The 27,622-nt window shown below is 44.9% G+C and overlaps 1 protein-coding gene across 1 annotated transcript in view; it reads right to left on the reverse strand.

Moving 5' to 3' along the window:
- Positions 1–27,622, reverse strand: part of LOC147452534 (putative bifunctional riboflavin biosynthesis protein RIBA 1, chloroplastic) — an 89,339-nt gene that overhangs the window by 54,485 nt on the left and 7,232 nt on the right. The window contains exon 2 of the mRNA XM_086518184.1: positions 20,028–20,095. Coding sequence (XP_086374310.1) covers positions 20,028–20,095 — 68 coding nt within the window. The remainder of the gene's footprint in view (positions 1–20,027; positions 20,096–27,622) is intronic.

A 27,622-nucleotide genomic window follows, 5' to 3' on the forward strand; every position in this document is an offset into this window, starting at 1 on the left:
AACATTTGGAAATGGATCAATACCATCGTGTCACAAAGTGATGATGTGGCGGACAGCAGAAACCCTAATTTCCGAAAATCGCGGAGGCTGATTTTTTTTTTTTTTTTAAGGTAAATAATAAGCGACGCAAATTTTGCATTTTTCTCTACGCAATGAGAAAGAGAGAGAGAATGCTTTTGCTTTCAAGTTTTGACTCTCTCTGAGAGAGAGCAATTGCTTTTGATTTGAAGCTTTTGGGGCTCTGCTTTTGGGCATCCCTTGTAACCTTTAAATTAGTGGTGAGGGCCTCACTTCTCAGGGCATCTGGACGCAGAGTCTGAGAGTCAATCCCGACCCACTCTCTTGTACTTTGAACTGATTAATATAAAAAGAAATACTGGAAGGGACGCCACTCTTTGGGGCCAATATCTCTAGGCACGGAACTCCGCCGGGCCAGTGCAAATCTATTGTGATCTGTGAATTGTTTTGAAGTGGTTATTTGGTGCTATCGAGGTTGATTCTTGACTTGGAGTGTCCAAGTCTGTTACAGTGGTATCACAGCACGGCTGATTTCTCTTCTACGAGAAATCCGATCCCCAATTTTTTTTCCGCGGCACCTATGGCTTCACGCAAGGATCAGTCGACTCCCTCTGCATCTGGAGATGCGGGCAGGGATCACAGCGAAGATTCCGGCAGAGAGTATGGCCCGCCTCGGCCTACTGAGGCGGAGCGGCGAGAGATGGAGCGTCGCCAGTTGATCGGTGATGCAACGAAGATGATGCTCAATTTTGCGAAGGACCCAAAATTTGCAAAATATATGAGCGAGACTTCTTTTCAAGAAGTGCATGAGCAATGGCAGAAAACACACTACACCCACTCTCAAGAAACCTTCTACTCACAAGAAATATTCAGAGAAGGAATTAGAAGAGGTGGTTGATGCACGGATTGCTCAGCTTTTTGACGCGTAAAAGAAAGCCAAAAAGCACGGAAAAAAGCAGAAGAAAAGCACTGACTTCCCAGGATATTTGGGTCTTCAGTCGACTTTTGACAAGGCAAAGAAACAGAAGAAGCATGTTCGATTTGAAGGAGTACCCAGTTCTTCTTCTTCTTCTTCTTCATCTGACAGTTCTTCCAGCTCTTCAGATTCGAGCGAAGAAGACAGAAAAGATAAAAAGCGAAGCAAGAAAAAAAGGGCAAGCAAAAGGCAAAGAAGGCTACATCTTGCCCAGAGACTTGACAGTTCTACTGAGGACTCGTCTACAGACAGCTCAGATTCCAATGACGGAAACTTTTATGCGAACAAGAAGAATTTTTACAAAGCTAACCAGTATGACTTTCTCGAAGATAAAAGCAAGAAAGTCAGAGAGTTTAAGGAAGGTGGCCACTCGATCAAGTTTGATAATTTTTCAAGATACTCAGATGCTTCGAAGGCTTTGTCTTTTATACAGCAGTTTGACATCGCTTTCGCGGGAGGACGCTATTCAGAGCACTCCAAGATTCGGAGAGCTGCCTCTTACTTTAAGGGGAATGCTCGTACTTGGTGGTCCACGCTTCTTTTAAACAAGACTGCGCCAGTTAAATGGCTGAAATTTAAGAAGTTTTTTATTTCTTCTTGGTTGACGCAAGAATATGAACGAGATATACGAGCTGCTTGGAACCATCTTCGGATGACCAAGAAAGATACAATCAATGCTTACTATGAAAGATTCTGGAGCTCTTTTCTACCCGCCTATTCATTCAAGAAGATCTCATTCAGAGAACAGATTGAGAGATTTACCTGGGGTCTCTACAGAGATCTGAGATCACTGCTTGGAACAGAAGTCGGCTTCTACTCAGGAGTTGATGAGTCATGCGAAGCGGGGCTTTGCCATTCACTCTGGCAATCTGACCTACCCCACAGATGAGGCCATGACACGACGAGCTAAACAGACTTCTGGGAATGAAAGTAGAAAGAAAAAGAGCAACCCAGAGAAAAAGGATGCACGACCCAAGCTTACTCTTGAGGAGAGAGCTCGCTTCATCAGAGAGGGGAAGTGCTTTGGATGCGGGGAACATGGACATATCTCCGCGAAGTGCCGTAAAAAGGCACAGAAAGAACAGAATGATAAAGACGGAGATAGGCCTGAGAGTTCAAGACCAGCTGAGGAACGTGGCAGAAAAGGCAGATAGAAAAGCAGAACTGGTACCACATGGCGTGGGACCCGCACAAAATCTAATGAATGAAAGTACAAACTTTGCCGCTTTTGGGGCAAAGTGAAGGATAAGGAAGCTCTTTTGAAGGAGCCAAGGCCAACTTCTTTTCACTTGGAATTGGCGGCTCGATTTGGAATTACGCCCGACAGACTGACGCCACAGGCGGAGGTAGTTCGACTGGCACCCGGATGGGATGTTGCCATTACACCGAGCATTGGCAAACTTCGTTTGCAATGATAGGGGTGTTCAGGGCACGCGAGTGATGTTCTACTCAGGATCCCTTGGTACCACAAGAACTACGCCGTGGTTGACTACCGAGCCGAGAAAGCGACTTTGATAAATGAAGGGCTTAGAGATTGTACTTGATGAACTTCAGTTTCTTACTCATTCTTTTGGGAGAGAACTGAACGATCAATGAAGGTTGAATATGTTTTGACCTGATCAAAAGAACGCCAAGATTTTTCTCGACACTCATGCTGATTGCTTTTCAGAGGGCCTGAAGATCAAACCATTGATCTGATACCTGGAAGCACGCCACCGAACCGGCCACCTTACCGTGTGAGCCGAGTACATAATGAAAAGATTATAAACCCAGTGAAAGACCTCTTGGAAAAGGATCTTGTCCAACATAGTACTTCACCGTATTGCTCTCCACTGCTGTTGGATTTGAAGAAAGACGGATCTTAGAGAATGTGTATCAATTATAGCGCTCTCAACGAAATCACCATCAAGAACAGATTTCCAATTCCTAGGATCGATGATATACTCGACAGGTTACAGGGATCCTCGTGCTTTAGTAGGATTGACTTGAAGAGTGGATATCATCAAATCCGAATCGCGCTGGGAGACGTCTACAAGACAGCCTTTCAGACGACTTTTGGGTTATTTGAGTTTTTGGTGATGCCTTTTGGCTTAACCAATGCTCCAACGACATTTAACCGGATGATGGACAAGATTTTTTCAAGAGTACACGCTATTTGTTGGCTCTTTCTTTGATGATATCATTGTTTTCTCCAAGAATGAAGCAGACCAGAGAGATCATATGCTTCAGAGATACTTTTTTTTTTGGGACACTTTGTATCAGCAACAGGAGTGCAAATGGATCCGGCCAAGATAGACACTATCTGTGATTGGCCCAATTTGAAGAATGTCCATGAAGTTGAAAGCTTCTTGGGACTGTGTTCGTACTACAGACGGTTCATTCGAAAGTTTGCAGAGGTTGCTTCCCTTTTGCATATCTTGATACAGAAAGGAGTCCCTTTCTCGTGGGGATCCACAGAGGTGACTGCCTTTCAGACATTGAAAGAGAAATTGACTACAGGACCAGATTTGACTTTGCCGGACTTGCAAAAGTCATTTGAAGTATTTTGTGATGCTTATGGTCGTAGTCTAGGTGCGGTCTTGATGCAAGAAGGCCATGTCATTGCTTACGAGAGCCGATTGTTCTCTAGGCCAGAGATGACATCACAGATTTATGAGAAAGAGCTTTTGGTGGTTATCCATGCTCTTACTCAGTGGGGGCATTACCTACTCGGAGCGGATTTTACTGTCTTTACAGACCATCAGAGTTTGCGCTATTTCTTGCCACAGAAGCAGCAGTATGTTATGCCCCTCTAGTGGGCTTTTCAATTGACCAATGTACAGTTGTGTGGGTTCATGCACGATTGCCGAGGCAAGAGCCTCTTGCACAGGTACTGGATTAGCTAGCGGCTAATCCCCCGCAGGTACAAGTGAATTCGGAGAGGTTTCACGCCAGAAATCTCGTCCGATTCAAAGGGCAAGTAGCCCTACAGATGCGGGAGCTTGAGGACTTGCTACGGATGCGACCGGCATGCGAAACGGAGCCCGAAACAGTAAATTACAGCCTGCTGTGTATTTTAGCAGATTTAGGGTTTTGGCCCTAAACGGACCCTAATACCCCCAGGAGGTTCGGGGATGCGAGGGGACCGCTGTACAGGTGATCTGGCGCATTTTCGGGGCTGAAAACAGAGACTTCAGCGTGCTGCAGATTCTCGCCAGGTTTTGCAAAGTGCCCGTATGCGTCGGGAAAGTCATTCAATGCGTGGGAATATTGACTGTGAAGGGTCCTAGTACAGTTATGCTGCTGAAATCGGGCCGGAACAGTTGAAATTTAGCCAAGCTTGTGCGGGGCAGCTTGTACAGAACCACAGGGCCAATTTGGGATGCCACAGGCAAATTTTGGTATGGCTGCAATTACAAATCAGCAGCCAAATATGGCATTTTCAGGTCAATTTAATTGCGGTCAGGGAACATAAATGAACCCTAACAGTGTTCCCATGTTTCAGTCACTTCCATATGACAACTTAGCACCGATGGAGAGGCCAACTCCGTACAAAGAAGGTGGCAAAGGTGTGACATTCACGACCTTTACAGGGTTTGATGACAGGAAGAAGGCTCTCTCATTCCTCTAGCAGTTTGACAAGGCCTATGCCGGGGGAAACTTTACAGAGGCTTCAAAGGTCCGCAAAGCAGCCACTTTCTTGACAAGGAATGCGGGACAATGGTGGACAACTTTATTGCTTCAAGGGCAAGCTTCGTCCACATGGATTTACTTCAAGCAGATTTTTGCAGCAGCATGGTTATCTGATGACTTTGAAGCAGATGTCATGACAGAATGGCACCAGCTTAATGCTGCCACTTGCAAGAATCTCGATACCTACAATCGGAAGTTTTGGAAAGCTCTACTTCCAGTAACTTCCTATAGGTTTGTGCCATTGACAGAACAAATTGAAAAATACTGTTGTGGCCTACCCAAAGGATTGAGAAAGTACTGCACGAAGACCAAAGTCACTACTTTGACGCAGCTCATCAAGGTAGCAAACACTGGCAATGGTTTGCTCAAGGGAGAAGATTGTGAATTCAATACTGGCGTCAAGGAAGGATCAACCAAGAAAAATTCAGCGAAGAAGTATGTTCCCAAGGAGGTTCCTAGAGTGACTCAGGAGCTAGCCAGCGCAGGGAAAGACAAAGCTACGGCTGAATCAGAAAAGCACCAGCCAAGAAATGTAAAAGACGTTTTCCTCGCAAGTCGGAAGAGCAAAAGAAGGTCCTGAGGTCAGAGAACAAATGCTTCATCTGTGAGCAGCCTGGCCACATTGCTTACAATTTTCCTACAAAGAAAAGGCTAGCTGATTCTGAAGACAAGGAGGACAGGAAATGAAAGAAGCCCATGGCTGGTCTAGTGCCAGATATGGTGGGCGACAAGCCAAATTCAGATGCAAGTGAGCTTTGAAGAGCATGGAGAAAGGTCAGGGATCAAACAGTGCTTATCTTCTCTGATCCAGGTGCCAAAGTCAACTTCATTTCCCCATAATTGGCTTCAAAGTTGGGAATCAGACCTGAAGAGATGGGGTATATAGCAGAGGCAGGTTTGGCATGTCCTGGCCATACAGAGGCTGTGACACCCATCATTGGAAAGTTGCGCCTACATATCCAGTCCTATGTAGATGCTGAAGAATTTTACATAATGCCACTGGACGGATGTGATGTGTTGCTAGGTATTCCTTGGTTGTTTCGTGTACAGGGAATCATGGATGCCTACAACAAAAAGATCACTGTACAGAGCAGAGGAAAGACTCACATTCTGGATGTAAAGCATAAAGGGGAGTCTATTCCCACTGTATCAGCTTCTGCTATTACTTGTGTAATGAAAAAGCATCTTTCTGTGTACTTGGTTTTTGCACGTGAAGTGTCAGATTGTGATGAATCAAATTTATCTGTGCTAGATAAAGAAAGGTCAATGTTTTTACAACAGTATAGTGACTGTTTTTCCGATTCATTACTGTCTCGATTACCGCCAGAGAGACCCGAGGACCATGCGATAGATTTGGTGCCAGGCAGTAGCCCACCAAATAAGCCTCCGTACAGGGTTAGTGCGGCAACAGAAAGAGATAATGGGCCAAGTACAGGAGCTGTTAGAAAAGGGGCTGATTCAGCCCAGTTCATCCCCATTCTGTTCTCCAGTGTTGTTGGTGCAAAAAAAGGATGGCTCATGGCGTATGTGCATCGATTATCGTGCACTGAACAAGAATACCATCAAGAATAGGTTTCCTATACCTACAATTGATGATATTCTGGACAAATTAGAAGGAGCAGCTATGTTTAGCAAGATAGATCTAAAGAGTGGGTACCATCAGATCCGCATTAGATCAGAGGATGTGCACAAGACTGCTTTTAGAACGACGTTTGGCCTTTACGAATTTTTAGTGAAGCCCTTTGGTCTCACAAATGCTCCTGCTACGTTCAATAGGATGTGGACAAAATTTTCCGTCCACACCAGCAGTTTGTTGGTACATTCTTTGATGACATGATAGTCTACTCAAAGAATGAAGAGGAGCATAGGCATCACTTGGCCATTGTGTTCAAAGAGCTACGCAGTCATAGGTTGCTCATCAATGCAAAGAAAAGTGAATTTTTTCTAGAAGAGATTCACTTTCTGGGACACATTTTCTCAAAGGATGGTGTCACAATGGATCCTGCAATGAAGCGATCAAGTCATGGCCAGATTTGAAGACGGTGCACAATGTTCGAAGTTTCTTGGGACTATGCTCCTATTACAGAAGGTTTATCCGAAATTTCATTGAGATTGCTTCACCTTTACATGCTCTTCAAAAGAAGGCAGTCACCTTTAGATGGACACAAAAAGAGATTTTAGCTTTTAATCTCTTAAAGGAAAAGATGACTTCAGATCCAGTCATTGTGTTGCCAAATCTTAGGAAGTCATTTGTGGTCCAGTGCGACGCCTGCGGTAGTAGCATTGGTGCAGTACTAATGCAAGATGGCAGGGTAGTAGCCTATGAGAGTAGAATCTTGCAAGGGCCAGAAAAGACTATGCAAGTCTATGAAAAAGAATTGCAGGCCGTGATTCATGCGCTCTTAAGTTGGAAACACTACCTGCTAGGTGCAGACTTTGTTGTCCAAACGGACCATCAGACCTTGCGATACTTCTTGACACAGGCAAAGTTATCTGAGAAGCATATGCGATGGGCAAATATCTTGTCCATGTTCCACTTTCAGATTGTGCATGTGGAAGGCAAGAAGAAAGTTGTGGCTGATGCCTTGTCAAGGAACCAACAAATTTCAGGGGTGTCAATTCCTTATCATCATGAACTTGATCATATGAGGGAACAACATGCAAATGATGAAGATTTTGCAAGGGTCTTCGAGCAACTAATGGATGGACAACGTCATGAACACTATCTTCTCAAAGATGGGTTCATGATGATGCATGGCAGATTGTGTGTCACAAAGCCATTGCGACGCAAAGTTATGGAAGAGAGTCATGTCCCACTGTATGCAGGGCATCGTGGTATCGATGCTACAGTTAAAGCGGTTGAGACATTCTTCTACTGGCCTACATTGAGAAGAGATGTGGATGCCTTTGTGCGAGAATGCCTAATTTGCCAGAAGGTCAAGTTTGACAGGCAAAAGGCACTAGGGTTATTGCAACCACTACCTATTCCAGATAAACCATGGGAAAGTATTGCTATGGATTTTATCTTTGATCTTCCGAGAACGCAGACAGGAAACGATGGTATTTGGACCATCATTTGCAGATTCAGCAAGCAGGCTCATTTTATTCCTGTCAGGAAGAAGATAAAGCCAGATCAGATGGCACGCTTGTTTAAGAGCAATATTTTCAAGTATCATGGCATGCCACAGTCGATTGTTAGCGACCGTGATCCACGCATGACAAGTTTGTTCTGGAGAGGCTTGTTTGAGAATATGGGCACCACGCTCAAATTCTCTTCGTCATTTCATCCTCAAACAGATGGACAGTCAGAAGAGGCAAATTCTACTGTCCTAGATCTGTTGAAGTGCTACGTGTCAGAGCATAAAGGAAAGTGGGAGCAATATTTGCCATTGGTGGAGTATGCATACAATAATACAGTGCATTCATCAACTGGCAAGGCACCTTTTGAGATAGTTGAAGGTGGCAAGAAAGTTCCTCCCATACTGCATACAAAGGACAAGATATTTGAAGCAGATAAGTATGTTCAGGACATGGATGAAATGTACAAGAAGGTCAAAGTGGCCTTGGAAAAGACTCAGGCAAAGCAAAAGAAAGTAGTTGATTATCACCGTCGTGAAGTGGTATATTCACTTGGTGATTGGGTGCTTTTACGCTTTGAAAAGGCAAGGTTAAAGAAGATGAAGGGCAAGGAAAGACTGTTTCCAAAGCTCAGCATGCGTTACTATGGGCCTTTTCAAGTGTGCGACATAATCAGTGATGTTGCATATAGGCTGAAATTGCCTGACAGTTGGAAGATTCACAATGCGTTTCATGTGAGTCTTCTCAGACCCTATGTGGGTGATGTGTCAGAGGATATGCCAGCTGAAGATCAGCCGGTGTCGAGGAACTTGACGAGATCTTGGTCCTGGAACAGATTTTGGCACATGAAGAAAGAAAAGTGAAAGGCAAGGATGCTAGGCGTTACTTGGTAAAGTTCAGAAACTATCCACCAATGGATGCTAAGTGGATGGAAGAAGGTGAACTTGCAGAGTCACCAACTATGCTATCACTTTACCTTGAAGCCTTGGATTTGCAACCTACCTTGACCCCTTGAGTTTCAAAGCTACATGAATTGTCAGTGTGACAATGGCTTTTGAAACAAATATTGTACATGGTATTTAAAGTGAGCTCAAATCAAATACATGTTACATGAATGTTATAGCTGTACAGATTGTCAGTTTGGCAATTGCTCTTATGGAATGTCCAAAAGTTTGGTTAGTGCTATAGAAGTGAGTATTTCTTGTCAGTTTGTCAAGGATAGCGTAATTGCTTCTATTAAAAGGTACATGTGTAACTGCATTCTTAAACTGTCGGTTTGGGTATGCTCGAAAGTGTTACTGGGCCCAACGTGTACTATAAGACAGTGGCAAAATGTGTAGCTGCCATTTTGTCATTGGAAAGTTAGTGACTCAAAGCAATGGCAGAGTGCGAAGCTACCACTATGTCATTGGGACAGGGTTCACACCCAAGCAATACATGTGTCGACGAGGTGCTGAATACACCAGGGTTGACAATGAGCATGTATGTGTCGACAAGCGTTGAATAAATCAGTGTTGATTGTCAGCATGTACGACATAGATGCAAACGAGGACGTTTGAGATTTCAAGAGGGGGGTATGTCACCAGCGTGTGACTACTATCTATCCTTTTTGTTGATTTCTTTCTTATTATTTATTTACTTTCACTTTTTGGAAACACCCCTCGGGAAATCTAACTGCCCTGCATTGCATAGTAGTGTGGAACTGTCCAGAGGGAGTCCAAGCCAGAGGGCAAGAGAGCACTAAGGTTGGACAAGGACTATGGTTAGCCAAAGTGGGGTCATTGACTAGCCAAAGTGGAATCCTTTGCTACAGAGGCTACATTTCAATTCTGGGTGTGGCTGCAGTGTACAAAGGGGGTCAGATGACCTAGAAAGATACAATGGCAACATCTCCTAAAATTTAGGGAACTGCTATTTTGGGACCTGAAAATGTGTTCACGTCATTACCTCCGGAATGACAAGGGGAACATTTTATTACTCTGCAGTGAAGTCAACCGGGCAACCGGTCGGGAGATTTTTAGGCGGTAACCCCGAAACGGGAAATAGCTTGTAAATGCGCCAAGTGGCACATTTCTGTGCACTTTCCTCATGCAACAAGAAGTGGCGCTGAATTTATAGCTGGGAGGCTCATTTTGCAAGTTCCTGTCACAGGTTAAGAGCTATGGAGTGCTTCCTTTCCCTCCTATGTACAGTGCGGTGCCAGGAGTGATGCCCTGCACGCTACGCACTGCCCTCTCTCTCCCCTGTGGCAGTATGTTATGCCCCTCTAGTGGGCTTTTCAATTGACCAATGTACAGTTGTGTGGGTTCATGCGCGATTGCTGAGGCAAGAGCCTCTTGCACAGGTACTGGATTAGCTAGCGGCTAATCCCCCGCAGGTACAAGTGAATTCGGAGAGGTTTCACGCCAGAAATCTCGTCCGATTCAAAGGGCAAGTAGCCCTACAGGTGCGGGAGCTCGAGGACTTGCTACAGATGCGACCGGCACGCGAAACGGAGCCCGAAACAGTAAATTACAGCCTGCTGTGTATTTTAGCAGGGTTAGGGTTTTGGCCCTAAACGGACCCTAATACCCCCAGGAGGTTCGGGGATGCGAGGGGACCGCTGTACAGGTGATCTCGCGCATTTTCGGGGCTAAAAACAGAGAATTCAGTGTGCTGCAGATTCTCGCCAAGTTTTGCAAAGTGCCCGTATGCGTCGGGAAAGTCATTCAATGCGTGGGAATACTGACTGTGAAGGGTCCTAGTGCAGTTATGCTGCCGAAATCGGGCCGGACCAGTTGAAATTCAGCCAAGCTTGTGCGGGGCAGCTTGTACGGAACCACAGCGTTTATTCCCTCTTTTAAACAATAAAGAAATACCGAAAGGGGCGCCTAAGTTAGGGGCCAATCTGGTGTCGGTCTTCTCATACAGGTGCATTCTAGCAGCCTGTATCCCTTTCCCCTTTGTTGTGTCTTGAAAGTACAGGTAAAGTGGGCGACAAATTAAATGGGTAAAAGCAAATAAGGTTTAAGTCTAAGGTCTGCCGCCCTTTTTGAAAGTACAGGCCGGTTTCAGATACTTCTTTTGGTTGAGACTCAAAAAGGATCTGGAAGAGTTTGTGCGCAGTATGCCAAAAGGTCAAGTTTGACAGGCATAAGGCATAGGAATTGTTACAGCCTTTACCCATACCCACCCGCCCCTCGGAAAATATTGAAATGGATTTCATTTTTGATCTCCCGAGAACACAGAATGATCATGATGATTTTCTGATTACATGGCACGTCTGAGACGATTGTCTCCGACAGAGACCCCAGATTTATGAGTTTGTTTTGGAAGGCAATTTGGGAGAACATTGGCACGCGGTTGCAGTTCTCGTCATCGTTCCACTTGCAGACTGACGGGCAATCTGAGATTGCCAATTCAGTGCTTTTAGATTTATTGAAGTCTTGTATCTTGGATCAGAAGACTCAATGGGAAAAGAACTTACCTTTGGTGGAATTTGCCTACAATAACAAGATACACTCTTCGACAGGGAAGACGCCATTTGAGATTGTTGTCAATTCAGTGGTTTTAGATTTATTGATGTCTTGTATCTTGGATCAGAAGATTCAATGGGAAAAGAACTTACCTTTGGTGGAATTTGCCTACAATAACAAGATACACTCTTCGACGGGGAAGACGCCATGTGAGATTGTTGAAAGTGCTGCGAAGGTTCCATCCTTCTTGAGCACGAAGATTAGATATTTGAAGCGGATGAATATTCGCGAGATTTGGATACGGCTTTTGCCAAGGTTCGCGAGACTTTGCAGGAGTCTCAAGAACGACAGAAAAAGGCAACGGATCGCCATCGTCGCGACTTGAAATTGAAGGAGGATGATTGGGTGCTCTTACGTTTTGAGAAGGCACGCCTACGAAAGAAAAAGGGAAAGGAGAGGCTTTTTCCAAAGCTTAGTATGCGATACTATGGACCTTTCCAGATCACTGACAAGATAAATGATGTCTCCTTCCGATTGAAACTGCCAGATACTTGGAGGATTCACAATGCATTGCATGTGAGTCTCTTGAAACCTGTTAAGGGTGATGTGCCTGATGATGGGGAGCTTGATGAGCAACCCGAAGTGGAAGAAAACGAGGAGATCCTTGTTCATGAACAGATTTTGGCACATGACGATACGAAGAAAGGTAAAGTCCGAAGGCGGTTCTTGGTTAAGTTCAAGAACTTTCCTGCATTTGATGCGACGTGGATGGAGAAGGAGGACCTAGCAGATACTCCTCGGATTGTGAAACTTTACCTCGATGTTTTGGTTTAGCATAGTCTACTCCAAACGGAACTCAGAAATTCAGCTTGGCCGAAGATCTGGTGCAGTGGGATGCACAAGAGGGGAGTCACTCCGCTCCTTTGTCAACAGATGCCTTGATTTTGATACTAAAGTCATTGATGTCTCTTTGAGCTTCAAGGATACAGAGAGCTGACAGTATTCTGCTGGATGACTTTATGAAATGGAATTCCTGATAATGATACTGATTTGTTCTTGACTTCTTTTGAGTGCAGGAAATGACTGCAGCATTTTGGTCTGATTGATCTCGAATAGACATGGTTGCAATAGGGGTTAGTCAATCGGGCATCGATGAGGTCCCGATTGGACCTAGATGTGATTGCTAGCTACATTGCCGATAAATCATGGTCTAAGATCCGAATGAATGGTGAATGTCATGTGATGTCTTGTGATGTCCTATGATGTCCTGTGATGTCGTGTGATGTGACTGTCGATTTTGTACATGTGCTAGATGTGTGTTCCTAGTACGAAGGTACTAACAGTCAGTGTCTGCTAAGACGGTTTATGGCTTTTGTCGGTTTTGCAGGCGTAATCGTGGTCGATTACAATGCTTTCAAGAGGGGGGTATGTCACAAAGTGATGACGTGGCGGACAGCAGAAACCCTAATTTCCAGAAATCGCGGAGGCTGAAAAAAAAAACTTTAAAAAAAAAAAAAATGAGCGACGCAAATTTTGCTTTTTCTCTAGGCAATGAGAAAGAGAGAGAGAATGCTTTTGCTTTCAAGTTTTGACTCTTTGTGAGAGAGAGAGAGAGCAATTGCTTTTGATTTGAAGCTTTTGGGGCTCTGCTTTTGGGCATCCCTTGTAACCTTTAAATTAGTGGTGAGGACCTCACTTCTCAGGGCATCTGGACGCAGAGTCTGAGAGTGAATCCCGACCCACTCTCTTGTACTTTGAACTGATTAATATAAAAAGAAATACCGAAAGGGGCGCCAATGTTTGGGGCCAATATCTCTAGGCACGGAACTCCGCCTGGCCAGTGCAAATCTATTGTGATCTGTGAATTGTTTTGAAGTGGTTATTTGGTGCTGTCGCAATTGATTCTTGACTTAGAGTGTCCAAGTCTGTTACACATCGTCAAATAAAAAATCTCCGACAGAGTCTCTGATAGGGGTAGTGGTGATGATAGGGGGTGAAGGTGCTAAAAGAGGCTGAACTATCCCAACATTTATCTATGATAGAGTCAAGACCAAATCTAGACTCATCGAACCAAGTATCAAGAGAGAGCACAATATCCTTCAAAGAAAGATCCCAGAGTGTAATCCTTTGGAACAAGAGACATAACCACATAATATCATCTCTTTGAATTCACCATTCAAAGGGCCCCTCCTCTTTGGAGACACACGAATATGAGCAACGCGAAAACATGAAGATGTGACAGTAGGTTTACAACATGAAATTACCTCCTCTAGAGTGATGGTGTCTACCGCTTTAGTCAGAGAGCAGTTGAGAAGATAAACTAATGTAACCACAAATTTACAGTTAATGAGGGAGTGAGAGAAGCTACACACAAAAAAATATCTTTTACAACATGTTCTCTCTCCACAAGTGAGGGAGTGAAACAAGTTGCACACAACAAAATGCAGCTACCTCCTTTACAACATGTTCTCTCTCTCCAGAACACCACTCTCTTGAGGGATGTAGGGAAGAGAGGCTTGGCTTTAAATGACTTTAGATGTTAGAAAGGAATCAAATGGTGAAAATTCACCTTCATTGCCAGTTAGATTGGCTTTCAACTTGGCTTATGTTACAGGCTTGGATACTCCAAGCGAGAAATCAATAGCAACATACGAACAACAACTGTAGATAATTGAACTAAACTTGAGAGAGAGAGAGAGAGAGAGAGAGAGAGAGAGAGAGAGAGAGAGAACACTGAACGGCGAAATTCCATTCCCTAGATGCACTGGCCCCAAAGATTGGCGCCATGTCACAAGTTGGTGATGCGGTGTGCCCAACTTGAGGAATTGGCCAAGAGGACAAGGGGTTAAATTTTAAAAACTCTAACCCAAAAGAACTGATGGAATACAAGAAGACGTGGCCGAGGGACCTAGGGGGTTAGGGTTTTAAAAACCTAACCCCTACCAGCTTGAAGAGCAACGACCGAGGGGTCCAAACTCTAATTATCAAGAGTGTGAGGCCAGCATATTTCCGCAAATTGCACTGAAGTGACACGTGGCATAACTGTACAGATTTTCGCGTTTTGTGCTAGCTGGATCTGGCAGATTTTGCGCCATGCTTTTGGGAGCAAATGCTAATCTGATAGTAATGAGATTTAGTAGATCAAGACATCCATGAAAAGATCAGCACGGTCTGGATGTGATAGCTAAATCTGTTACAATGGATTTGTATCTGAGATCCTAGATGGAAATGTGATCTAATCAGTGACTAATGTCTTGAATAAGTACCGGATTTATGGAGTCTGGTGCTGAGTACATAGTCAGTGTCTACTAAGCTAGTTTCTGTCCTTTGGCGGTTTTTGCAAGCATAATCGAGAGCGATTACAATTCTTTCAAGAGGGGGGTATGTCACAAATTTGTGATGCGGCATGCCCAACTTGAGGAATTGGCCGAGAGGACAAGGGGATAGAGTTTAAACACTCTAACCCAAAGGAACTGATGGAATACCAAAAGATGTGGCCGAGGGGCCTAAACCCTAATTATTTCCGCGAATTATACTAAAGTGACACATGGCATGATTGTAATTCCATGTTTTGCGCTGGCTGGATCTGGTAGGTTTTGTGCCATGCTTTTGGAAGCAGATGCTTTTGGATGAGAGCTTTTGGGCCTCTGCTTTTGGGCATTCCTTGTACGGTTTATAAGTGCCTAGAGGGCCACTCTTTAGAGAGCATTTGGACGCAATCTCGGAGAGTTGGACCCTTGGGGAATTGTACCTTTGCAAAGCAATAATAAAGTCTTTGGGGCCAATGCATCAAGGGACGGAACTGAGTCGTTCGGTGTCAACTCTCTCTCTCTCTCTCTCTCTCTCTCTCTCTCTCTCTCTCTCTCTCTCTCTCTCTCTCTCTATATATATATATATATATATATATATATTCAAGTTCAATTCAGTTATTTGCAGACTCTGTTCATGTGTTGTGATTGATTTCTCGCTTGGAGTGTTCAAGCCTGTAGCATGCCCCTTCTAGTATTTCTTTATTATTGCTTCACAAAGGTACAAATGTTCTCTAGAGAGTGGCCCTCAAGGCCCTACATGGGATGCCCAAAAGCATCAAGTTCAAAAGTTACTGGTCTCCAAAAGCATCAACAACACTACCATGCCAGCACATGCCAGCACAAAATGCGGAGATTCCATACAGTTCTGCCACGTCAGCAACAGCCCATGATTTTCGATATTTCAGCCAAGTCGCCACTTTTTTTATGCTTTGGGCTTTGTAGTATTTAGGCCCCTCGCCCGCTCTTCACAAGTTGGTCAGGTTTTTAACTCTACGGTCCTCTCAACTAATCATTAGGCATGCCACATCACAACTTGTGACATACCCCCCTCTTGAAAGAATTGTAATCGCCCTCAATTACGCCTCAAAAATAGCCTAAGAACAAAAACTAGCTCAGTAGACACTAACTCTATGTACCCATGCACTAGACTCTCACACATCCAGCACTTGCACAAAGACATCCATCACATTTCCATCGAGGGTCCCAAATACAAATCATGATCATTGTAACCTATTTACCAATCACATCCAGACCTTGCCAATCTTTTCATGGATGTCTTCATCAACTAAATCATATCACTATCAGATTCATATCCTTTCACACTTTCAAGCAAACCAAGCCCATGACCATCCCCACAAGACAGTACGTTCACAGTGTCAAAGGGGGCAGCGGAAGATGCAATGAAGACAATAAGTGGCCTGCGAGAGAGAGAGAGAGAGAGAGAGAGAGAGAGAGAGAGAGAGAGAGAGGCTTTCCATGCTAATAACAAGCTGCTCATACAAGTGACCAAGGATAGGGTGGAGATAGGCCCGAGGTACACACACAACTGCAACTGCTACTGACACTGCCAACTGCCCCTGCCCACAAAACTACTGGCACGGCCTCAAGATGGGCAATACCGAACTGCATCTCCTCCCAGCAACAAGATGGATCTGGAGAGAGAGGAAACAAGACTCGAGGGCTACCGTCATATGGCTGGCCTCTAGAGGAAAGGGAATCCTCTGCTCTCCTCGGCTTGCATTAGAGATGCTCTGCCTCTGCATGTGATCGCTCATCTATAGGCTTCCCTGAAGAGAGAAATTCAAGGGAGGTGTCCCTGCTGCCCATCGCCTGCTTGATGTGTTGCTCTACTGCTGGGAGGGAAAAACGCTAGGGCTGAATGTGGAAAACGCTGGGGCTGATATGCTCCCTGCCCACCGCCCATCCTAGGGCTGGCCCCTAGGGGCGCCCTGCATTGTGCATACACTATCTACCCCCTGTATCCCTGCCCTACATATATAGCTCAAAAGGTCTGGGTCGCCAGCTATCCACCAGCCCCCACTACCTCAGGAAATGAGAAAAATAGCAAGTGCAGGCACCAGATGCCACATAGGGCTTGGGGAAAAAGCATGCAAGGCTGGGGAAAATACTCCCAGCCTACAAGAGCCTAATGGCCATGGAACCAAGCCAAAACCCAAGGCTAAACATGGCTAACACATCCCGACATGAGAACCTACCTCACACTGAACGGGCACAACCAGAAAATAGTCCCGGCTCCCTAACACCTGGGCCTCGGAGAAACTAGGACCGACTGGACGACCCCAAAGAGATGCCATAACTCTAACACACAGAGCATGTTGTTCATACATCAAGTACTTAGTTCACACTGATCTCCAAGGTGCAAACATTCAATCTAGTCACTTGATCCAGTCCAGAACTCTTGATGCACCTTCATCTCTATGTAGCCATCTCATCCTTGTGGAACTCTTGATACACTCACAACAATATCCAGTCATCTCATCCAAATAGAAATCTTGATGCACTAGAATCACATTCACTTAGCCATCACATCCAAATCTCGTTGATCTCTAACAGATGTCTAGATGCACTAAGTTCATCATATCATTCATTAGACAAAATGCTGCAGACATTTCATCTCTCTTTACATTCTCTACCAATACACAATTGAAAGAGTACATGTTATTAGTTCAATCTAGAAAATTTCCAATTCAATAATGTACATATTTTCATAAAGTCATTCCATAGAATACCGTCAGACTGTGATATATCCCTAAAATCTCAAGGAAAAATTGGTGACTTTATTTAATCTAGGCAACCTGTGACGAGGGAGTGGAGTGGCTCCCCTCTTGTGAAGCACATACTACACCAGATTCAGCATGCTGATTTGACATGCACTAAAGGAATAGACATTGCTAAAAATCCAAAAGCCTAAAGATACAGCTCAAGATACGAGTGAGTGGAGTGGCTCTCCTCTTGTGCAGCACCTACTACACCAAATTCAGCCCACCGATGCACTTAAAGAATAGACGCTGCTAAAAATTCAAAAGCCTAAAGATACAACTCAAAATTGAAAAGAATCTGTGAAGTTCTCCTCCGCCATCCACTTTGCATCGGAAGCCAAAAAGCTGCTCTTGAACAAATTATCGGTGGACCTAGCTTACCCTTCTGTTCTTTTTCTTGTGCCAATGGACCTATAGGTTGTTGCTCCCCCCCCCCCCCCGGCCCCCAAAAAAAAAAAAAAAAATCCACCTGCACATCATTCTGAAACGTCGAAACTCTCTGATGAATTATCAATTAGTTCCATGGTCCTTTCTTTGAACACTTCGCAAAGATGTGCCCCTGTTGAATGTTCACCAGAGCCATAACACTTGCCCTCTTTGAAGTACTCAGCACGCTGCTCTTTTATCAATGTGGGCCTTGTGGATTTCTTTTTCTCATTCTACTTTCCCTTGGAAGACTCTTGCCCCATTGAGGTGGACACTAACTTGTCCCTAGGATAAATTAGGGTGACGGCATGCATACTAAATCCTTCCTTGGCATGCCCCATAAGTCTTTGAATGAAATCAAACTTTTGCTTTAGGCAAAATTGTCGAATCTCTTTTGGGAGTCCGTAAACAAAACTGCTCAACCTGCTGCTTAAAAGTGATCTTCCAAAAAGAAGATACTAATAATGAAGTATCCCAAAACCTCTAGCAATAGTCAACCAAAGTGTCTTCCTTTTCATCCTCAAATGATGCCAAGCCATGATGACATCTTCTTCATATTCTTCCGTCGAAATGAAAATTCTCTTGAATTTGATCCACTTCTTAGGTGCTTCTCTATACAACAACAAAGTAGGCCACCATGTTTGTCTCCCGAATAAATCGAAGGAGCCTTGCTTCCGTTAAAATCTCCCTTGGTTTCTACTATTCCCCATTGAAATTTGAGGTCTTTTCATCTCCCGGCACACGAGTAGTCAGAGGGGTGTCGTCTTTGTCGCCGGATTCATTGCTAGAACACATGTGCACTGCAGAAAGGATCGGATCCTCCGTAAAAGAAGAATCGTCTCAGCTTTGATACCACTATTACAGGCTTGGACACTCCAGGCAAGAAGAGAGAGAGAGAGAGAGAGAGAGAGAGAGAGAGAGAGAGACCGCACGGAACGGCGGAGTTCCGTCTCGAGATGCACTGGCCCCAAAGACTAGCACCCTTTCAATATTTCTTTATTATTGCTTCACAAAGGGACAACTCCCCAAGGGTCCAACTCCTCAAGACTCTGTATCCAAATGCTCTCTAGAGAGTGGCCCTCCGGGCCCTTATAAATAGTTCAGGGGATGCCCAAAAGCATCAAGTTCAAAAGCTAGTGGTCTCCAAAAGCATCTGCACTCAAAAGCTTGCACAAAACAGCCATCCGTGCAGCACTACCACGCCAGCGCATGTTCAGGCTGCAAACTAGAAGAGGAAGACTATATACGATTAGGCATATTCTTGATAACCATGAGCAACAATAGAGAGGTTTCTTCTATCAATAACTTCATCATCAAAATAGACTCAAAGACCTCATAAGATTTCCAGGCGGTCCTCAACTTTCTTGCTCTAATACCATGGAGGGTTGAAGAGAGCACCACACAAGAAAGGAGATAAACACAATGTGAGATAGAAATAAAGAAGACATAATGGCCCAAGACCAATAACTTAATAACTCAAGAGAGTGCTTATACGATTGGATGATGAGAATGGAGGAGAGAGGGTCACCTTTTATGCTGATAAGTGACCTAGGAGACTACATAACAAACAGAGTGCCGCCCAGTTTAGGGCTCATTGTAGCAGTCAAGCAAACTGCCATATCAACAAAATCTGTGTCAAGCCCGGCAACAAGCTCACGGGCCTGGCTGCCCCTACACACGCAGTGTGTGTGACTTGCGCGCCCGGGTCTCCATGTTCAGGGACAGAAGAACTTGGTGGCAGATGCTTTGTCTTGTTCAAACATTGAACTTTCAGTCAATTCAGCTGTATCAATTTCCAAAAAAACAAGTGTACAATATTGCACGGGTGAAACAGACAAAAGGATAGCAGATGATTGTTTGAAAATGTGTAACCTGCCTATGCCTAGCTTCTAGGGTAACATTGATATCCACTGGACACACCATTCATATAAAAGTGGAAATCAATAGAACCATCAATGAAGAAATACCAAAAGAATATTGAGCTTCCATATAGGTTGCTGTCTGGGTGCAAGGCCTCTGACTTATTGATGTAAATATTTTCTCTTGGTTCTCCTTAGGATCTCTTGCACGGAAACCCGCTTTCTTTTGTTGAAAGTTACTAAATCAACAAGATCACCCCCACTAATAACTCAACTTTTAAAAAATGTAATATAAACAGCAATAAGATCATAAGGTTTCAATATAGATTTGAAGCCATCGTTTCAAATCTATGAAGATGTGTTAAACAACAAATGAGATTCTTACACAGCCAAACTTTGGGGAAGAAAATTAAGAGCTTGTATCCAAAGCACACGTGGAAAAAACAACTTACACTGCCTTTGAAGAAGCACAAAGATGTACCAATCGCAATTGTTTGTCCTCACTGAAAGACTCCTTCCACTGGGATAGCAAAATATAAATCATTAGTTTTTTGAACACAAGTGACAACATTTTGCACAAAATTTTGCGTGACATTCAAAACAGAAATTTGAACTGTCATTGGTTGTAACGTTAAAATCTGTTGGTCAATCAATTTGTACTACTTTTTTCCAGTATCCAGAGGGCGACGACTTGTCTATGGTGTCTCATAGGCAATTTACGCCTTCCGTAGACATTAATCACACTCACACCAAAAGAAAAATTGAGGCCCGAGCTGGCACCGCTCGCTGCTGCCCCCCCCCCCCCCCCCCCCCCCCCCAATTGCTGCCCCTCCCTGCTCTTGCATAGCCCCTTCGCCCTCACCCCCTGCGCGCAGCCCCTGAGCCCGCCCCTGGGTGCTCTGCCTTGCGCGCCACCCCCCGCCTGTTTCTCAGCGTGATGCCCCCCGTCCACCCTTGCAGCATCCCGCCAGCCTCCCCACCCCTCTCGCGCTGCCTGCAGCAACCCGCCAGCCCCCCCTACCCACTCACCTCACGCTGCCTACAGCTTCCCGCCAGCCCCCCCCCCCCTTCCCCTCGCGCTTCCCTCACTTTGCTCACCCATCCCCTTCTCCCTCTTCACGTCGTCAACCGCCCTGCTCATTCGCTTCACCTCGCATTCAGTGACGCCCACGACCACCTTCTCAGCAGCAGACACAGATGGAGGATTCTACTCCGCCACAAAGGGACTCCACTACAGCCCCCTCGCCCGAACCCATAGAACCCACCATCCGACTTGGTCTTTCGCCGACAGAGCAAGCGAGCTTAGAGGCAAAGGTGGCGCGCCTTCAAGCCACCTCTGTTATCTGCAAGATTCTCGGCCGTTCAGCTTCTTGGACCAGGCTACTACCAGATAGAGTTTGAGACTCCCGAGATGGCGTCCAAGGTCATTGCGATGAGTCACCTGGCCATCCCCGAGCAATTCGAGCACACTTTCCATAGTGGCGCCACGGTTTCGACCCGACTACCGACGTTATTGTCGAGGAGGCAGACCTGCCCATCTCAGTCTGCTTCCCCGGCCTGCGGAGGGAGTACCTTCCGCTCCTTTCCAGGATAGGCTCAGTGTAACAGACTTGGACACTCCAAGTCAAGCATCAACCGCGACAGCACCAAATAACCACTTAAAAACAAGTCACAGATCACAATAGATGTACACTGGCCTGGCGGAGTTCCGTGCCTAGAGATATTGGCCCCAAAAACTGGCGCCCCTTTCGGTATTTCTTTTTATATTAATCAAATCAAAGTACAAGAGAGTGGCAAGGGTTTCACTCTCAGACTCTGCGTCCAGATGCTCTGAGAAGTGAGGCCCTCACCACTAATTTAAAGGTTACAAGGGATGCCCAAAAGCAGAGCCTCAAAAGCTTCAAATCAAAAGCAATTACTCTCTCTCTCTCACAGAGAGTCAAAACTTGAAAGCAAAAGCATTCTCTCTCTTTCTCATATTGTAGAGAAAAAGCAAAATTTGCGTCGCTCATCATTTTCAAAAAAAAAAATTAATAGCCTCCGCGATTTCCGAAAATTAGGGTTTTTGGCAAAAATTAGGGTTTGCAAGAATTTTAGGGCTTTTGGCAGAAATTAGGGTTTCTGTTGTCCTTAGCCACGTCATCACTCTGTGACATACCCCCCTCTTGAAAGCATTGTAATCGACCGCGATTACGCCTGCAAAACCGACAAAAGCCATAAACCGTCTTAGCAGACACTGACTGTTAGTACCTACGTACTAGGAACACACATCTAGCACATGTACAAAATCGACAATCACATCACACGACATCACAGGACATCACAAGACATTCAACATTCATTCGGATCTTAGACCATGATTTATCGGCAATGTAGCTAGCAATCACATGTAGGTCCAATCGGGACCTCATATGTCCTATTGACTGACCCCTATTGCAACCATGTCTATTCGAGATCAAGTAGACCAAAATGCTGCAGTCATTTCGTCTATCAGTTCCTGCACTCAAAAGAAGTGAAGAAACAAATCAGTATCATTATCAGGAATTCCATTTCATAAAGTCATCCAGCAGAATACTGTCAGCTCTCAGTATCCCTGAAGCTCAAAGAGACATCAATGACTTTAGTATCAAAATCGAGGCATCTGTTGACAAGGGAGCGGAGTGACTCCCCTCTTGTGCATCCCACTGCACCAGATCTCCAGCCAAGCTGAATTCTGGGTTCCGTTTGGAGTAGACTATGCTAAACCAAAACATCGAGGTAAAGTTTCACAATCCGAGGAGTATCTCCTAGGTCCTCCTCCTCCATTCACTTCGCATCAAATGCAGGAAAGTTCTTGAACTTAACCAAGAACCGCCTTCGGACTTTACCTTTCTTCGTATCGTCATGTGCCAAAATCTGTTCATGAACAAGGATCTCCTCGTTTTCTTCCACTTCGGGTTGCTCATCAAGCTCCCCATCATCAGGCACATCACCCTTAACAGGTTTCAAGAGACTCACATGCAATGCATTGTGAATCCTCCAAGTATCTGGCAGTTTCAATCGGAAGGAGACATCATTTATCTTGTCAGTGATCTGGAAAGGTCCATAGTATCGCATACTAAGCTTTGGAAAAAGCCTCTCCTTTCCCTTTTTCTTTCGTAGGCGTGCCTTCTCAAAACGTAAGAGCACCCAATCATCCTCCTTCAATTTCAAGTCGCGACGATGGCGATCCGCTGCCTTTTTCTGTCGTTCTTGAGACTCCTGCAAAGTCTCGCGAACCTTGGCAAAAGCCGTATCCAAATCTCGCGAATATTCATCCGCTTCAAATATCTAATCTTCGTGCTCAAGAAGGATGGAACCTTCGCAGCACTTTCAACAATCTCACATGGCGTCTTCCCCGTCGAAGAGTGTATCGTGTTATTGTAGGCAAATTCCACCAAAGGTAAGTTCTTTTTCCATTGAGTCTTCTGATCCGAGATACAAGACTTCAATAAATCTAAAATCACTGAATTGGCAATCTCAAATTGCCCGTCAGTCTGCAAGTGGAACGATGACGAGAACTGCAACTGCGTGCCAATGTTCTCCCAAATTGCCTTCCAAAACAAACTCATAAATCTTGGGTCTCTGTCGGAGACAATCGTCTCAGGCATGCCATGTACTCTGAAAATCTGGGCCACAAACAGGCTCGCTAAGTGATCCGGCTTGACTGTTTTCTTCACTGGAATGAAATGAGCATGTTTGCTAAACATGTCAATAACAGTCCAGATACCATCGTGACCACTCTGTGTTCTCGGGAGATCAAAAATGAAATCCATCGCTATACTTTCCCAAGGGCGGGTGGGTATGGGTAAAGGCTGTAACAATCCCTGTGCCTTATGCCTGTCAAACTTGACCTTCTGGCATACCAAGCAACTGCGCACAAACTCCTCCACATCCTTCTTGAGTCTCAGCCAGAAGAAGTATCTCTCTACCCCTTTCATGGTTGTAGCAATGCCGCGGTGACTTGTAAAACGTGGACAGTGGCATTCAGTCATAACCTTTTCCCTGAACGGTTGTGTAACGCACAACATAGTCTTTTTCATCAAGTAGCCTTCCCGAAGGGAGTATCCAGCTACTGTCTCCCCATCCTGTATCCTTGTGAAAATATTTGCAAAATCTGTATCTGTGGCATACTGATCGACCATATCCTCGAAGCTCCTATGATGTATCGTGGAAATAGCCAGAACCAACGGTTTCCGAGACAAAGCATCTACCACCACATTCTTCAGTCCCTACACATGGACAATCTGGAAGTGGAACTGTGACAAGATGCTTCTGTGACAAGAAGTAGCGCAAACTCCGATGGTCTGTAAAGAGAGTAAAATCCGCTCCGAGTAGGTAATGCCGCCACTGAGTAAGAGCATGGATAACTGCCAAAAGCTCTTTCTCATAAATCTGTGTTGTCATCTCCGGCCTAGAGAACAAACGGCTCTCGTAAGCTATGACATGGCCTTCTTGCATCAAGACCGCACCCAGACTACTACCACAAGCATCACAATATACTTCAAATGACTTCTGCAAGTCCGGCAAAGTCAAAATAGGTCCCGTAGTCAATTTCTCTTTCAATGTCTGAAAGGCAGTCACCTCTGTGGGTCCCCACGAGAAAGGTACTCCTTTTTGTGACAAGATATGCAAAGGGGAAGCAACCTCTACAAACTTTCGTATGAACCGCCTGGAGTACAAACACAATCCCAAGAAGATTCTAACTTCATGGACATTCCTCAAGTCGGGCCAATCACGGATAGTCTCTATCTTGGCCGGATCCATTTGCACTCCTGCTGCTGAAACAATGTGTCCCAAAAAGTGTATCTCTAGTAGGAAAAATTCACTTTTCTTTGCATTAATCACTAACTTGTGATCTCGTAATGCCTGAAAGACCTGAAGCAGATGATCTCTGTGTTCTACCTCATTCTTGGAGAAAACAATGATGTCGTCAAAGAAAGTGCCAACAAATAGCCTGTACTCTCAAAAAATCATGTCCATCGTCCGGTTAAATGTCGCAGGAGCATTGGTTAAGCCAAAAGGCATCACCAAAAACTCAAAAAACCCAAAAGTCGTCCGAAAAGCTGTCTTGTAGACATCTCCTGGCGCTATCCTGATCTGATGATATCCACTCTTCAAGTCAATCCTGCTAAAGCACGAGGATCCCTGTAACCTGTCGAGTATATCATCGATCCTAGGAGTCGGAAATCTGTTCTTGATGGTGATTTCGTTGAGAGTGCTATAATCGATGCACATTCTCCAAGATCCGCCTTTCTTCAAAACCAACAACACTGGAGAGCAATACGGTGAAGTACTAGGCTGGACAAGACCCTTTTCCAAGAGGTCTTTCATTGGGTTCATAATCTTTTCATTCTATACTCAGCTCACACGGTAAGGTGGCCGATTCGGTGGCGTGCTTCCAGGTATCAGATCAATGGTTTGATCTTCAGGCCCTCTGAAAAGCAATCGGCATGAGTGTGGAGAAAAATCTTGGCGTTCTTTTGATCAGGTCAAAACATATTCAACCTTCATCCATCGTTCAGTTCTCTCCCAAAGGAATGAGTAAGAAACTGAAGTTCATCAAGTACAATCTCTAAGCCCTTTATTTATCAAAGTCGCTTTCTCGGCCCGGTAGTCAACCACGGCGTAGTTCTTGTGGTACCAAGGGATCTTGAGTAGAACGTCACTCGCGTGCCCTGAACACCCCTATCATTGCAAACGAAGTTTGCAATGCTCGGTGTAATGGCAACATCCCATCCGGGTGCCAGTCGAACTACCTCCGTCTGTGGCGTCAGTCTGTTGGGCGTAATTCCAAATCGAGCCGCCAATTCCAAGTGAAAAGAATTTGGCCTTGGCTCCTTCAAAAGAGCTTCCTAATCCTTCACTTTGCCCCAAAAAGCGGCAAAGTTTGTACTTTCATTCATTTGATTCGGTGCAAGTCCCACGCCATGTGGTACCAGTTCTGCTTTTCTATCTGCCTTTACTGCCACGTTCCTCAGCTGCTCTCGTACTCTTAGGCCTGTCGTCGTCTTTATCATTCTGTTCTTTTTGTGCCTTTTTAGGACACTTCGCGGAGATATGTCCATGTTCCCCGCATCCAAAGCACTTCCCCTCTCTCATGAAGCAAGCTCTCTCCTCACGAGTAAGCTTGGGTCGTGCATCCTTTTTATCTGGGTTGCTCTTTTTCTTTCTACTTCCATTCCCAGAAGTCTGTTCGGCTCGTTGTGTCATGGCTTCATCTATGGGGTAGGTCAGACTGCCAAAGTGAATGGCAAAGCCCCGCTTCGCATGACTCATCAACTCCTCAATAGAAGTCGACTTCTGTTCCAAGCAGTGATCTCGGATCTCTGTAGGTAGACCCAAGGTGAACCGCTCAATCTGTTCTCTGAACGAGATCTTCTTGAATGAAGAGGCGGGTAGAAAAGAGCTCCAGAATCTTTCACAATAAGCATTGATTGTATCTTTCTTGGTCATCCGAAGATGGTCCCAAGCAGCTCGTACATCTCGTTCATATTCTTGCGTCAACCAAGAAGAAATAAAAAGCTTCTTAAATTTCAGCCATTTAACTGGCGCAGTCTTGTTTAAAAGAAGCGTGGACCACCAAGTACGAGCATTCCCCTTAAAGTAAGAGGCAGCTCTCCGAATCTTGGAGTGCTCTGAATAGCGTCCTCCCGCGAAAGCGATGTCAAACTGCTGTATAAAAGACAAAGCCTTCGAAGCATCTGAGTATCTTGAAAAAGTATCAAACTTGATCGAGTGGCCACCTTCCTTAAACTCTCGGACTTTCTTGCTTTTATCTTCGAGAAAGTCATACTGGTTGGCTTTGTAAAAATTCTTCTTGTTCACATAAAAGTTTCCGTCATCGGAATCTGAGCTGTCTGTAGACGAGTCCTCAGTAGAACTGTCAGTCTCTGGCCGAGATTTAGCCTTCTTTGTCTTTCTCTTGCCCTTTCCGAAGCGTTGCTTCTTGCTTCGCTTTTTACCTTTTCTGTCTTCTTGGCTCGAATCTGAAGAGCTAGAAGAACTGTCAGAAGAAGAAGAAGAAGAAGAAGAAGAAGAACTGGGTACTCCTTCAAATCGAACACGCTTCTTCTGTTTCTTTGCCTTGTCAAAAGTCGACCGACGACCCAAATATCCCGGGAAGTCAGTGCTTTTCTTCTGCTTTTTGCCGTGCTTTTTGGCTTTCTTTTGCGCGTCAAAAAGCTGAGCAATCCGTGCATCAACCACGTTCTCTAGTTCCTTCTCCGTATATTTCTTGGAGGTAGAAGGTTTCTTGAGAGCGGGTTTCAAGAACGGGTTTCGGGAGTGGGGTTGTGGTTCTCTGCCACTCCGTCTGTACCTCTTCCAAAGAGGTCTGGTTCATATATTTTGCCATCTTTGGGTCCTTGGCAAAATTGAGCATCATCTTTGTTGCATCGCCGATCAACTGGCGACGCTCTATCTCTCGCCGCTCCGCCTGAGTAGGCCAAGGCGGGCCATACTCTCTGCCGGAATCTTCGTTGTGATCCCTGTCCGCATCTCCAGATGCAGAGGGAGTCGACTGATCATTTCCTGAAGCCATAGGTGCCGCGGAAAAAAAATTGGGGATCGGATTTCCCGTAGAAGAGAAATCGGCCGTGCTCTGATACCACTGTAACAGACTTGGACACTCCAAGTCAAGAATCAACCGTGACAGCACCAAATAACCACTTCAAAACAAGTCACAAATCACAATAGATGTACACTGGCCCGGCGGAGTTCCTGCCTAGAGATATTGGCCCCAAAAACTGGCGCCGCTTTCGGTATTTCTTTTTATATTAATCAAATCAAAGTACAAGAAAGTGGCTAGGGTTTCACTCTCAGACTCTGCGTCCAGATGCTCTGAGAAGTGAGGCCCTCACCACTAATTTAAAGGTTACAAGGGATGCCCAAAAGAAGAGCCTCAAAAGCTTCAAATCAAAAGCAATTGCTCTCTCTCTCTCACAGAGAGTCAAAACTTGAAAGCAAAAGCATTCTCTCTCTCTTTCTCATATTGTAGAGAAAAAGCAAAATTTGTGTCGCTCATCAT

Source organism: Adiantum capillus-veneris, chromosome 8 (genome assembly GCF_014529385.1).
Source record: "Adiantum capillus-veneris isolate H3 chromosome 8, ASM1452938v2, whole genome shotgun sequence".
Classification (NCBI taxonomy): domain Eukaryota; kingdom Viridiplantae; phylum Streptophyta; class Polypodiopsida; order Polypodiales; family Pteridaceae; genus Adiantum; species Adiantum capillus-veneris.